At 40.6% G+C, this 14,055-nt stretch overlaps 2 protein-coding genes across 3 annotated transcripts; one reads left to right on the forward strand and one right to left on the reverse strand.

The window, feature by feature from the left end:
• Nucleotides 1-340: 340 nt before the first annotated feature.
• Nucleotides 341-7,673, forward strand: lin9 (lin-9 DREAM MuvB core complex component). Its single transcript, XM_054762388.1, has 15 exons — nt 341-568; nt 1,256-1,288; nt 2,406-2,497; nt 2,592-2,696; nt 2,839-2,969; nt 3,318-3,443; nt 3,514-3,671; nt 3,745-3,878; nt 3,991-4,119; nt 4,211-4,312; nt 4,428-4,508; nt 4,581-4,706; nt 4,781-4,960; nt 6,539-6,636; nt 6,734-7,673. Exons 1-15 carry the CDS (start codon nt 538-540, stop codon nt 6,837-6,839), a joined length of 1,632 nt encoding a protein of 543 aa, XP_054618363.1. The 5' UTR covers nt 341-537; the 3' UTR covers nt 6,840-7,673.
• An 814-nt stretch (nt 7,674-8,487) lies between these two features.
• On the reverse strand, nt 8,488-10,290 carry mixl1 (Mix paired-like homeobox). Of its 2 annotated transcripts, none has more exons than XM_054761089.1 (4): nt 9,751-10,290; nt 9,457-9,677; nt 9,207-9,324; nt 8,488-9,121 (listed from the first exon to the last, which is right to left on the reverse strand). In XM_054761089.1, exons 1-4 carry the CDS (start codon nt 9,845-9,847, stop codon nt 8,580-8,582), a joined length of 978 nt encoding a protein of 325 aa, XP_054617064.1. In that variant the 5' UTR covers nt 9,848-10,290; the 3' UTR covers nt 8,488-8,579. The 2 variants fall into 2 exon arrangements, with proteins under 2 accessions (XP_054617064.1, XP_054617063.1); XM_054761088.1 differs by having other exon boundaries at nt 8,488-9,124.
• Between the last annotated feature and the right edge of the window lie 3,765 nt (nt 10,291-14,055).

A 14,055-nucleotide genomic window follows, 5' to 3' on the forward strand; every position in this document is an offset into this window, starting at 1 on the left:
GATGGTTACCATGTTGCAATCAGCAATGCTAACGGCCTGAATTTAGATTCTTGGCCTATGTCTTGTTGGCCCTCTGGCTTGGTGCAGGTGAACTTTTGAGGGAATTGGAGAAATGTAAAATCACCTTGCCCGTCAAAGAATGACATGGACGCCAGATTAGTGCACACTTTTACTTTTTAAAGCACATTTTGACCAATTTGCTTGAATTTAAATACAAACGTGTTGATTTTCTTTGCATTTTGATGCTCTACTTACGATACAGTTACAATGCACCAGAGCAAAATGTAATATTTGTCATCCTCCCGCCGCCCAGGTCTTAAGGTTCGGTTCAGGAGTGGACAAAGTGAATACGGGCGATGCCTGTTTAGGCTGAGTCATTAAAATGCTATATAATATTATTTTAATGCGAATTAGTCGTACTAGTGCAATTTAGTCACACATGAGCTTCTTTGAGTTCGTCAACTAGTCCTGAGGCAGCGTCCCGACCCAGAATGCATTTTGACAACCTCTTTGAAAAAGCGGCGCGGCTGATTCAAGATGGCGGAGATGGACCAGCTGTTAGACGAGAGTGAGTAACATCAACATAAATTCAACACAGTGTCGCTTTGTTATTACCCAATAATTCCGGCGTTGTAGTGTTCACACGCGGCGATAAACTACCCACCATTTGCGATGATCTCCGTCGTTACTCTCTAAGTTTGGAAAGTATTTTTTTACACGTAGTGAGATACCGGTCTGTCCGTGTAGGCTAACGCTTGTTAGCATGAGCGGCTAACGAAAGCTAATAGGGGGAGTTGAGCAAGTTTCTTTAGTTCCATTGGGTAAACAAATAATGTTAGCTTAGCTACCTGCTAGCAGCCGCGAATAACAAAAGGATCTCTCCATAGCTTCCTTTCCTTAATTAAACCCTCGCGCTAGCAAGGCTTCATATTAGTATTGTTCTTTATTGAAAACTACCATATTATTTTGTCGTATGTTTATTATTGATTTATTACAATGTGCTCAGTGCAGCAGGTTGAGTCGGCGTATTCATGCAGAACGCAAGTGAACATTATCTTCGGATTTGTGACACTATTGCTGTTTAATTTCCTACCATTCGCCCTGTTCACTCAGCTGTCGCTATAATGTTACCCGCGCTTGATAGCTCTAACTGGGGTGTAGGCCTCGCTTAAATCAACTGGCTTAATGCCTGTCTTTTCGAGTTCTTTTGTACACATTTTATTCTAATAATTAATCTTGCATCATCTTCCCTTAGGCTCCTCAGCAGAGGCACTCGTCAGTCTTAAAGGTATGTTGGTCAACAATTGTCTGGATAAATTGTTTCTTCTTATTACTCTTGCAATCTTTTTAACTGCTTGTCACATTTTTCTTGAACATATAAAAAAAATTCTTCATGCTGCTTGGTTGTAAGTAAAGTTGAGTTTTTCCGTAAGAAGGTCACAGAAAAACAATAATTTTGTTATGATGCTAGGTTATTGCCTAAGGACTTTAAGCGTCCAATCAGATTGTTCTTATGTCATTACCAATACTGCCCACAGCCTCTAGGGGGCATGATAAGCAGGAATTGCCACTATAGGCTATGATGTGTTAAATCATTATGGCTTCCCAACATCATTTCTCAATGTTCACAACTATTTTTTCTGTTAGTAATATTGTGGTTTGTGATGTGAACTGTTTTTCTGTGATAATGTGATGTAATTAGGTAGTAGTTGGTGAATAATTACGATGACAAAATAGTCAACAATCCCACATACAGAGGAACGTCTATGGTCGAACACAATTCATTTCTGAATGCTGATGAACCGCCAATTTGTTTTCTCTCTGCCACCCCCCAACATTGTTTCTTCCTTACACTTTACTTTTTCTCTTGCCTCAGTGCTTCCTATTTTGCGGAGTGTGGTTCTAGACCTACTCCACGTGAAAATAGTAATGTCTGTCGTTAATTGCTGCTATTTATAAACAACTGGTGAAACTGTTGTCATCATAAACGTCATTATAAATCTTATAGGCAATTTGTCTTATAATAAGGCAAAGTGCCTTGTTGAGGTGCCTCACGCATTTCTCTTGCTAAACTTCTTAACTGTCCCACCAGCATAAAAAGAAGTGAAGCACTGTTGTTGCATAAAAACAAAACATGCTGCCTTGAGTTTGGTAACATATGTTTTTCTTTTGGAATAGTGTCCCAAGAAAGCCAAAGAAAAGGCACAATGTGCACAATTAATTTGTTTATGCTCTCTGATATGAGGTCTTCCAAGATATCCCACATGAAAACATCTTTTTCTTTTACAGCTTTATATGCATATTTTTTTTTTCCAGTGTTCCACTGTACTACCACTGCTCTCATCATTATTTTTATATCATAATTTTGGATTCCTTGTCCATGTTATGACTTTAACTTTCCACAGAGGGTAGTTTGTCCAACACTCTGAATGAAAAGAACATCTTCCCAAGAGCTCACAACACCAGGGGACGTCAGTCGTCCCTCACCATGGACGTGGTAATAGACAAAATGTGTCCTGTTATTGCCAGACAAACATTCACTGTCCCCCTGCGTAATTATACTTGGCTAAACTCCGCATTGGACATTACAGCCCACCCGAGGCTCAAAGAGGAGTCGGTATGAGGATGATCAGCCACAGCAGCGTCTTCCTTCTAGATCCCCTAGAAGGAGCCAGCGGGTCAACACCACCCCACAGGTTAACAAAAAACTTCTTCCTCCTCCTCCTCCTCCTCCTCCTCCTCATCCTCCTCCTCCCTCTCAGTATAAATTATATGCTACATGGGTGAAAGTGCAATGTACATTGTGTGATCATTGAATGTGTCAATTTTGTGTTGCAGAAATTTACTAATGTGGTGACTCCAGATAAAAAGTCATCGCAGAGAATAGGACTGAGATTAAGGAACCTTCTAAAGCTTCCCAAAGCTCACAAATGGTGCATCTATGAATGGTTCTATTCCAACATTGACAGGTAAAGTCGGCCTCTCACCTTCACTGTACACGTTTATTTTAATTGCCACACATAAACAGAAATACAAGTCCAAATGTATATATTAAAAATGGCTTTCACACACACTGCACTGCACTCTTCGCGGATTCAACAAGTTTACTACGTCATTGCTTCATAATACGTACAGTACATCACTGCAATAGAAACTCGAGATGAGCCAGATACTGGTATTACACGAGTATCCGGCTCATCCCTAGTTTCTATTGTCAATGTGATGGCTTCAAAATTGCAATCAACATTTCCTTGATGTAGACCCAGTTATTGTAGTTATCACTCTAAAACTGTGTTCCTTTTCTCTTTCCCTCCCAGGCCTCTCTTTGAGGGAGACAATGAATTCTGTCTGTGTCTGAAGGAGTCATTCCCCACCTTAAAAACACGGAAGTTGACCCGAGTAGAGTGGGGAACAATCCGGAGACTGATGGGGAAACCCAGACGGTACACATCGCACTTAGCACGACGCAGTCAGACTTGAAGGTTGTTGTTGATTGTTTTTTTATAAATTCAGGTGTTCGTCTGCATTCTTTGCCGAAGAACGGACGGCGCTAAGACAAAAGAGACAGAAGATGCGCCTGCTGCAGCAAAGAAAGCTGTCTGACGTGTCTGCCTGCAAAGACCTTCCTGATGAGATCCCACTTCCTCTCATCATAGGCACCAAAGTCACTGGTAACACATACTTTCAGAGCATATGTCCTACATGTTTGCTGTTTAGTAACTTCTAATACCGTGATCTCAACAGCTCGACTTCGAGGTGTCCATGACGGGTTGTTTACTGGGCAGATTGATGCCGTCGACACGAGTGCCGCCACCTATCGCGTGACCTTCGACCGCAGTGGCCTAGGAACCCACACCGTGCCTGACTATGAAGTTCTGGTACTTAACATCTCAATTGTTTACACTTTTGTTTTTTGCTGCATTATAATATTGCAGTGTATACAGTAGATTTTTACACATTGTAAGACATTGTCATCATTCTTCCTTTCAGAGCAATGAGCCCAATGAGACGATGCCCATTTCAGCCTTTGCCCAGAAGCACCGGACAACACGCTACATACAGAACCTAATGACTCCACCCAGAGGGCCCTACACATCTGCCACCACACCTGTCCTTATGGTACAGTACATTTTTGGCCAATGCTACAATTGTAAGTCACAGACTTAGTGTTGCACATCAAGATTAATCATGTCCATGCCTTTTATAACAGGACCATGACCCTCTTATCAACCAGTCGACGTGGAGCAACAAGCTGCCTGGTGCAGACGGAGGCACCCTCGGTGGATTTCCTGTCAAGTTCCTGGTCCAAGTGGTAAATGGATATTCTTAAAATGGCAAAAAAAAAAAAAAAAAAATGGCATTCTGATACAGCTTGTATCTCAGCACCGGCATCCTAACCCTAACATATGTTCTTCTTCTGTTACTAGACAAGGTTGTCTAAGATCTTGATGATCAAGAAAGAGCATATCAAGCACTTAAAAGAAATGAACACAGAAGCGGAGAAGCTGGTACAGTGAACATCTTGGGAGTATTATGACGTAACTGTGGCGCTCAACTCTGACTATGTGTATGTATTTCAGAAGTCCTACTCCTTGCCTATTGAGCGTGAGTTCCAGAAGCGCTACGCTACCACAGTACTTGAACTGGAGCAGCTCAACAAAGATCTTAATAAAGTCCTACATGAAGTTCAGCAATTCTGTTCCGAGGTAAGTCATTCATCCTAACAGATGAAAATAATTTCAACACTATGCTGTTGATAACAATCATTTTGTCTATTTAGCTCTCTCCAGATCAGGGCATGCTTCCCGCCGACCATCCGGCTGACCTGCGGCGGCATTGTGAAGACGAGGCCCAGCAGATGCTGCAGCTGAGCGATTCCTTCAAGGACGTACAGAGCGTGTCCAACTCCAGCCTGACGCACCTTGTTTCCCGCCTCACAGCTTTGCTGCTACAGATCAAGGTCAGTGCCATCATGCCCTAAAAGCTCATGTACCATTAACGCTGAAATGCCAAACCTCCCGATTTCCCAGAAGGCCTATACGGCAAAAATGAGTACCACTCCCAGCATTACTGATGTGGTCTGATAGATCCCACCGATTCTAAAATTACAATGCACCCTTCAAAGACCAGTGCATTTGCTCATACACGAGCATGCAACATACAGTAATGTCATATGATTAACACGTTTAGCCTAGTGTGAGTGAACTCTTAAATCTCACAATGGAATTGTATGCTTTAATTCTGTAATTGAATCCAGTGTTTCCCACAGAACTGAAATCTAACTGTGGTGGTGGGTTGTGGACTAAATGACATCATAGTACATTTTTTGCATAATTGACCATGACACGTGCATACAATAATTACTATGGACACTATGGGAACTTGCAGAAGAGCTACAAAATTTTCTGGAAATCCTCCCCCCCAACACCTCCTAGATGAGTCCCATAATAATGTCTTTATGAGCGAGGGTAAACGGGTAGTGTAGAGTATTAAAAACTGGTGAATGAAACACTGAAACTGGTGTATGGAATTACTGACACTCTTGGATTTCGGTCAGAGAATACAAAGTCATCAGATGGGTTTGTCAACTTTAGTTGTGGGCTCTGAAATGCACACACTGTACATTTTATTTTAGTATCTGAAATACACAAGTACAAGATCGTGTTATTACCTTAAATTCCGGACTACAAGTCCCTATTTTTTTCCACGTGTTGAACCCTGCAGTTTAAGCAATGATGCGGCTAATTTATGCCTAAAAGAACTACAGTTCCCATGATGCAAAGCGTCTCGTGTCTCACTCAACAAGTAACACTGGGAACACCTAGTGTAGGGAGTATTGCAAGGTTTATAGTGTGTCTTTCTGTGTATATAGCCCATGTTACAATGTGGACACCTGCGGCTTATAGACAAGTGCAGCCTATACGTAAATGTATTTTTTAAATTCTCTTTAAATTTGCGGATGCAGCTTTTATTGTAAACTGTAGTCTTAAATCAGCATGTGCAGGTTAACCATAATAGCTGATTCGTTTAGCTATCAGATGCTATTTACTAGATAAACACAACTGTCATTACGACGATAACATGACACACACTTGGGAGAAGCCAGTAGTGCTTCAAATATATCTCATGAAGCATTGTAAAACTCACATTAGCCATGAACTCTGCACCGATAGAAAGCGGCAGAGAGAGTGGCATTACCGATGGCAACTTAAGTAAAATCAGAACCGGAAGTAACAGTTTCAAAAATATTTCAAAATAAGAGACTCACAAACATGGAGAATTGTTTGGAGAATTGGCGGTCCAAATTTATTTGTGGCCTTAATGAATCACACCTCTGTAATTACTGTATATTGCATGCCTAAAAGAAAGAATAACAGTGCCCTCTGCTGGTTGTCGTGGTGCACTGTCATCCCACTCCTACAAGGATCAATAACACGCATGTTGTCAAATTGGTTGTACCTAACTACCTTCAACCCACTGTACCTGCATACACCCACAACACACCATTCAATGCCTTTTGTCTGAATTTGCTTTCCAGTGTCTGGCAGACGGAGGAGACCTGAATTCATTTGAGTTCAAATCTCTAACGGACTCCCTCAATGACATCAAAGCCTCCATTGATCCATCCAACCTCAGGTAGCTTTTAAATTGATCCTCTTCATGTTTTATTCATGTCCTTTTAAAAGCCGCCCTTCCCAGCTCACTTCCTTTTTATGTGTTACGGTGCTTCTAGTTGCTTCCAGAATAATGTGGAGATCCACGTTGCCCACATCCAGAGCGGCTTGAGTCAGCTGGGCAATCTGCACGCGTTTGCAGCCAACAACACCAACGCAGTCTGAGTGTGTCGTCTCCACGGCCCAGGTGCATGCACAAACACTTCCAGCTCCAACTGTCAACACAAGCCCGAGTGCATGTATATAGCATCCCTTTTGGATGTTCCAATCCAATGAAATAGCTCAGTGGAAGGACGTCCTGAATAGTTTTACCTTCCAGTTTTATTCTATGAAAATGTTTGTGCACCACATCCAACACAAACTTGGGAGTCTTAATGGTTTTGCCTCACAAGTCACATCTCCAACCGCTCCAATGTATTTGTCTGTTCCACGTGCCAAACATTGAGTCTTATAGTTGGTATTTATTTATTTCAAGAGTTGGTGTGTAATGCTTATGAAAATACAGTAGGTTCCCTGCTTGTTTGGTGTTCCACTGACGGGAAAGCACAGTGCAGGCTAAAGAATGTTTTATAAAAGTGTTTATTGTAGATAATTGTACAATAGCTGTCATTCATTGGGACTGTTGTCAACATTTCTGGTGTATATTCAGAAATGGTTTTTGTAATTTTTGTGTGCACTCAAAAGAGACATTGATATTTTTATAAAGGAGAATTCCTGGGTTTTAATGCCTTTTATTCCTCAACATGATCTTAGCATTTCCACATTTGGCATGGCTGTTGCTGCGACCACCACACATAGCCACTGATAAATATTTTGTAGGGAATCTCCTTTTTTTTCAGTTTTGTAAAGTTATTATATGAGCACGCCCTCGGGCAATTGTATATACGTGTTTGTCTTTTTATATTAAACATAATACTACAAAGCTATGAGTCACTCCTACTTTATAAGCCAGGGGTGTCCAAAGTGCGGCCCGCAGCACATTCTAAAAATACTAGTAGAAAACTACTTAGAAACGAGAGCAAAAATGTTGGGAAAAAACAACAAAAGCAATAACACAAAGCTGGCTGTCATCCCTTGTTTATCGCAATGAATTGGTTCCAGACACGATTGCAGTAAGTAAATTTTCGCCAAGTAGAATTCAGTATTAATAAATAGAATATTTTCATAGTTACAGCATAGAAAACCTGTTTATGACTTTCTAAATATGGGTTTTAACGTTATTAGAACCCTGTCACATTGCCCAGGCTACAGGATCACTACAGGGACATAACAGACGGCCGCTGCTAGCATAGCAAGCTACCGAGCTAACTAGTGAGCCTCGCCAAGTTACTTCTTCTAAACTTAGTGTTTCAAACAGTGGGGAAGAAGGACAAACAAGCCAAACACTTAGCACTTCCACACAGAATGAGAGAAGCATTTTTTCACTCGATCTCAGCCATGGCACGTCGACTTGGCTGTGCTGCCTCAGTAGCCACGAAGTAGTCACCACGCAATGTGAAAGGAAATGTAATCTAAAGTCATGCCTCGTAACATTACTGATGCCTAGTGACCAGAGTACTACATATTACTCGTCCTTTAGTATTTTTTGGCTAATAATAGGCCATAGTCAACCACGAAACAGTGATCACTTTTTTTTTTTTTTTTTCTTAAACGTGATATAGTGAGGGAGCGCTATTTGAACTGCAATGTGGCGATGTACAACTTCTTAGCATATCTACGTTGGATTAGCTAAATATCAAAATGGCCCCTGCATTGTTGATTTTTCAGTATGCAGCCTTTGGTGGAAAAAAAACAAGAATATCAGAATTAAGATGAAAACATTCAAAAGTTTATTACTATTTTACAATAAATAAAACAACTGTATGTCATCTCTTATGATACAAATGCAAATCTCTGGAGAGCACATTACAAAAAGCCACCAAAGCCAACCATGGCCTCGCTCTCCCAATCAGAGTCTGAATCAGAAAAGTCTGGCGTCTCTGCTCCGTGGATCGGGGAGAAGCTACTGAAACCATCCCCCGCGGCCCTCACTTGGGGGTACTGTATTTGACCCCCGGCGTCTTTGGGCGACGACCTGCTAAAGTTATTCTGCGTGGGGATGGGCGGAATCACCACTTTCATCTCGGGTCCGATGGTCTTGTTGGGTGGGAAGTTGTCATATTCCACCAGAACCTTGGGAGTAGGGTTGCCGGTCATGCCGGTTTGGACTTTGTGCTGGTGCTCGTTGGGGTAAAGGAGGACGTTGCTGGAGGGGACATTGACGCTCAGCTGGTGAAGCTGCATCTGCTCGGGCTTCACTCGGCTAGCGTCTTTGTCGTAGACAAAGGATGCTGACACACTGGTCCTGTGCAGGTCTTCTGCATTTGGGTGCACCGGGGGTCTGTAACTGTCCTCGAGTCTAAAAGCAGATGTCCTGTGAGCCTCCGTGCTGTGGCTGTTATCATACACTGCTAGAAGAAGACAAAAGGGGGAAATCAGTACAAAGAAAAGGCAGTTGTAAATAATTGAACCAAAAACATGGCTGTCAATCACCTTTCTCTGTGGCCATCCTGTTCTGGAGTTGGCTGAAGGATGCAGGCTTGTTGGGGGCCTTTGTGGCTGAGGAGCCTACCTGGCGACGAGATTTGGCTCTCCTGTTTTGGAACCACACCTGAAATTGAAGAAAGTGTAAGAACTCGTGCACAAAGGTGGAAAAAAAAAGCACAGAACTGATGTAAGCATACATGCTTTATTTGTGTACTATACAGTCCAGCTTTGGTTTTATTTATGTAGATGCATTTACCTGAATTCTGGACTCGGGCAGCCCGGTGAGAGCCTCCAGCCTCTCTCTCAAGTAGATGTCCGGATATTTGGTGTCTGAGTAGACTTTCTCCAGCACTTCAATTTGCTGCTGAGTGAAATTGGTCCTTTTCCTTCTGTGGGTCAATATGGCCACGCATTTATCCACTCTTGGCACTGAAGCTGCAGAGGCTAGGTAGTTGGTTACATCCGTGGCTCTAAAATCTAGCAAAAAAACAAATATGTTAGGTTGTTTTCGAGTAATAGTAAGCCTTTTGTAGTATTGAGAGGAACCAACCTGCATTGACTATGTTGCTCATCTGGAGGCTCCCTTCGTGGTACATTTGGAAGTGATTGAGATCCCCAACGGGCGGATTTCCATGGACTGCAGACATGTTTCCTCGCCGTGATATCCCCACAAACTGATCTTGCAAGAGCCGGGAGAGCCTTGCACTTAAATGAGGCAGCGATCAAAGGTGACGCGGGGTTGCCAAGTGTGAACGACGCGGCCATCAACGCCGACTGGCACTGCAGTGGATCCGCTGCAAACTTCAGACGTCTCCGGAGGTGTGAAGGCGTCTCACCTTGGACGCTGGCCGCAGGTCTCATTTTAAAAGAGCTTTTAATGGAATCTGCACGTTCAATACACATCTGCAGAGAAAACATTTATCCGCTTTGGCATGGGCGACGCCATAATGGACCTGTTACCTTCAAAGACCGTCGGAAACTACCACTTTCCTCTCCACGACCGCCCAGATGTACTAGAATACGCCTTTGTACTTCAAATTTACAAATACAAATCTGTCATAGAAAACTGGAAAACACTAAGAGCTCGTAATTTAATCATTTCACGTTTGGACATTCTAAAAAAGAGAAAATAAAGTCGACAGTTGCACAAATACAAGCCTAAAGTGGGTATACTAACAGAATATTCACTTAATAAGTTGTTATTCGTTCTTTAAAAGATTTATCTAATATTACTTTCAATGACCAAGTACTTCCTCTGATAATTTATTGCACTAATTATTTGTACAATTACATTGCAAACTACCAAATCGTATTAATAGTGGACAGAACAGTACAAACAGAAGATAATTGCTGTTAAAATCCAATAATAAATAAAGTTGTCTTATTCTTTTACCCTAATTCTATGGATTGCTTATGCAAAAATCATTCCCCTGCACATTAACACCATCTTTGCACATTAAGTACATAATTAGGCACCCTAACTGTACATAAACCATGACTAACCCAATAATAAGATCAACATATATAAAATGTTTATCATTTTGTCGAAAATGGCAAAAAAAAATCCACTTGTAAAGTGGGCATATTAAGACAATATGTTGTAATATCAGGTTTATGTGGAGGTTTATCTAATGTTGCTGTTAAATACCTAGCAGATCCTCTCGTTAATTGCCAGGAGTAATTACTGTTTGCATAATTACATTTTATAACAACAGCAAAACAAACAGAGCAACAGTCCTAAGAGTGGAACTAAACAAGAGCAGTTCTCTTGTTTGGTCAAGTCCTATATTAATGAGGTTATCTGTATTGCCTTGATTTTTAATGTTTTGGATATGCTATAACTATTCTTAGGCAATTTCACTCACTTAAGGGCAGCAATCTCTGCACTTAATTCACATTTACTCCTGGACTGCACATAGTTGGTTATTTGTCAGCATTAAATCTGATATTTTACTCTTCTAGTGTGTGTTTACATTCCTACAACACACTAATTCCCTCCATTGTAATTCAGATTCTGACTGAATCTGATCTGATGTTTGAAATATATGGTAACACGGCATACATTCAAATGCATTAATCACAAATGTGCTTTTATTATGTCTGATACAAATAGAATTGCCTTCCTGTTGGTGGCATCCATACAGGATCCACAAAGATGACACTGCTCTGCTTATTAATGCGTTTACCATCAACTCAAGTGAGAGAGCCTTCTTCCTCCATCTGCTTTGAACTTGGCTGCACGTAGGAAGTGATTCACCCTCTTTGCCCTTTGGTGACAACAAAGTGTGTCACAATACACAAAGCGTGCTTCAAAAGTACTCAGGGGGTGCTTGTTGCTGAATGGGCCTCATTAAATTCCACTGGGGGATCATGTCAAGAGGTAGGCGCCTCTTTTCTTCCTGTATATTTGGCCGAAAGACATTTTGGAATGATGTCTGCATGCTGTATAACACGTTGCTACACAATGCCTGTGCAGAATGGAAAATTCATCAAAAGCAGATCACCTACTGAACACTAAAGTGAAAGGAAGAGCCACAAACAAGAATCCACACAAGTACCGTATGTGCTAGCGTGCATAAAATGACCATCATTCCTCAACACTTTGGTGAATCATCTTCTATCAAAGCTATGAGTCTACACTTCAATCACAACGTCATGGTTTTACTGCAACTCCGCTTTGGAGACATCCATCCATCCATCCATCCATCCATCCATCCATCCATCCATCCATCCATCCATCGTCTATGCCGCTTGTCCTAACTCGGGTCACGGGGGGTATCCTGGAGCCTATCTCAGCTGACTACGCGCGAGAGGCGGGGTACATGCTTTGGTGACTTATAAAGCCAAAATAATTTAACACGGTGTCACTGTCCACATTTTTCTGTAAAAGCATATAGCACACTTTCTTATAATGTCTTGTTTTGTTTGCTTTCTAAATCCCACTTAGAAAGGTGTAAGATCTGCTTCTTCTGACTCCTTTTCAGACAGGAGATGTGAGCGTGTTCAAAATAGACTAAACTATTACCATTCCTTTTTGTTCGGGTTTGCTATACGCTGGCACACATTTTCGATCATTCCTATGATAAGAAATGGTCATATCAATATGCTAGGCACAGTAGGTGTTGTACTGTCGACTATAGGTACTGTATATTTGCACATATCTTTTCCAATTTATTCCTGTAGTACAACATTGTGTGCATATTTTGAGCACAGGCGGTATAACAAATATTTATGAACAGTATAGCACATACCTAACTGTCATTTAGCTGTTTGCTTATAATGCAAAAACGGAATGCTAAGAATGATGAAATCAGAGTAAAAGATACTTAAAGAAATTTGAGGTATATTGCTTAAATACGAGCAACAATCTGCCAACGGAGTATTCCAATTTGACTTGCAAGGTTGTTTTTGTGGCTTATGCACAAAAATTACAGTATGTTGCTTGTCAGTCATAAGTACACATTTTGGACTTTTTTTCAGGTTTTTGCAGTGTGAGGAGGAGTACTAAGACCTGCTTCTTCCTACCCTTTTTTGGACGTGTTGTGCAAGTGTAAACTTAAACATCTAAAATTGTCTTAAACAAAATGATTGCCAATATTCCTTATTCTTCAAGTTCTATTTATTTTTAAGTTGTTTTTGTTTTTTTTGTACTGTATTTCCGTGGTAGGATTTTACAACACGAGATCACCATCCCACTGATCTCTGCACCTTAGCTCACTTGTTGCATTTGTCTGATTCCCTAATTGGGTATTAGGTCTGTTGTGTGTGTGTGTGTGTGTGTGTGTGTGTGTGTGTGTGTGTGTGTGTGTGTGTGTGTGCTCGATGCAACGCTAACTAAAACCAGGCTGTTAAAGTTCCTGATCTTTTAGACATCGTCACAATGTTATAGGACCGGACTGGAAGACCGTTGTGAGGTTGTCCTGTCAAACATCAAACACTGACGACTGAAAGGAAGCGGGCCTTGGTAGACACAAACACGAAGACACCTTGACACCTTTAAGGATGCACCACTTCTTTTTTTTTTTTTCTAGCCTGACCACTATACATTTAACAGACAGACAGGTAAATTATCCTCTCCCGTTTGCAGGGATATGTTAGCTGTCTTTGTGTATTTGATTAGACTGTGAATGGCACTCCGAGCTTCTCATATAGTGTATTTTTTGGGGGGGCAAATTGAGTGTCTTGGCTGTTGAGCCATCTTTTATGGTATGTGTTGCAGGGAAAATTCAACTTCTAATGCTTTCAATGTCTTTGCATGGTTATTCGTCTTGTATAGCAACGTAAGTCATTAGGACTATGAGCAATTTAAACCTTTTAATGTCAGACACCATATTTAAATAGTAATATAAACCTACACAGTTTAATCTTAATCATGTGTAGATCTGTTGTAATAAGTCTGAAGTTATTTGATGGACATTGCTTGAAATATTTAAATATTTGTTAATTAATTTTATTTTCTAAATATAAAAACTGCAACAAATAAAGTCACATACATTAAAATATTCATTTAAATATACTAAACTAAAAAATTTGATTGTAGCTTGCGAAAGATATCTAAAATATCAAATAAAATGGAAAAAAGTTTTAAAGACATCTTTTTTTTATGAATTCTAATGACTTCTCAATTTGTGATAACTATTTTTTTCTCAATATAATCAGTTGTTGTTATGTATTTATGTTACGTTTTTATTTATCAGAGGAATATTTTGGGGTGTAAGGGTACAAAGTATACTATTTTAATAAACTGTCATTGCTCCAAAAATGAGAATGCATCAAAATCATTTTTTTATACATTTTTGACCTATTCAATGCTGTACTAACCTCATCGCAAATATTTCACTTTGCGCTTATTAAA

Source organism: Dunckerocampus dactyliophorus, chromosome 19, assembly GCF_027744805.1.
Source record: "Dunckerocampus dactyliophorus isolate RoL2022-P2 chromosome 19, RoL_Ddac_1.1, whole genome shotgun sequence".
NCBI classification, from domain to species: domain Eukaryota; kingdom Metazoa; phylum Chordata; class Actinopteri; order Syngnathiformes; family Syngnathidae; genus Dunckerocampus; species Dunckerocampus dactyliophorus.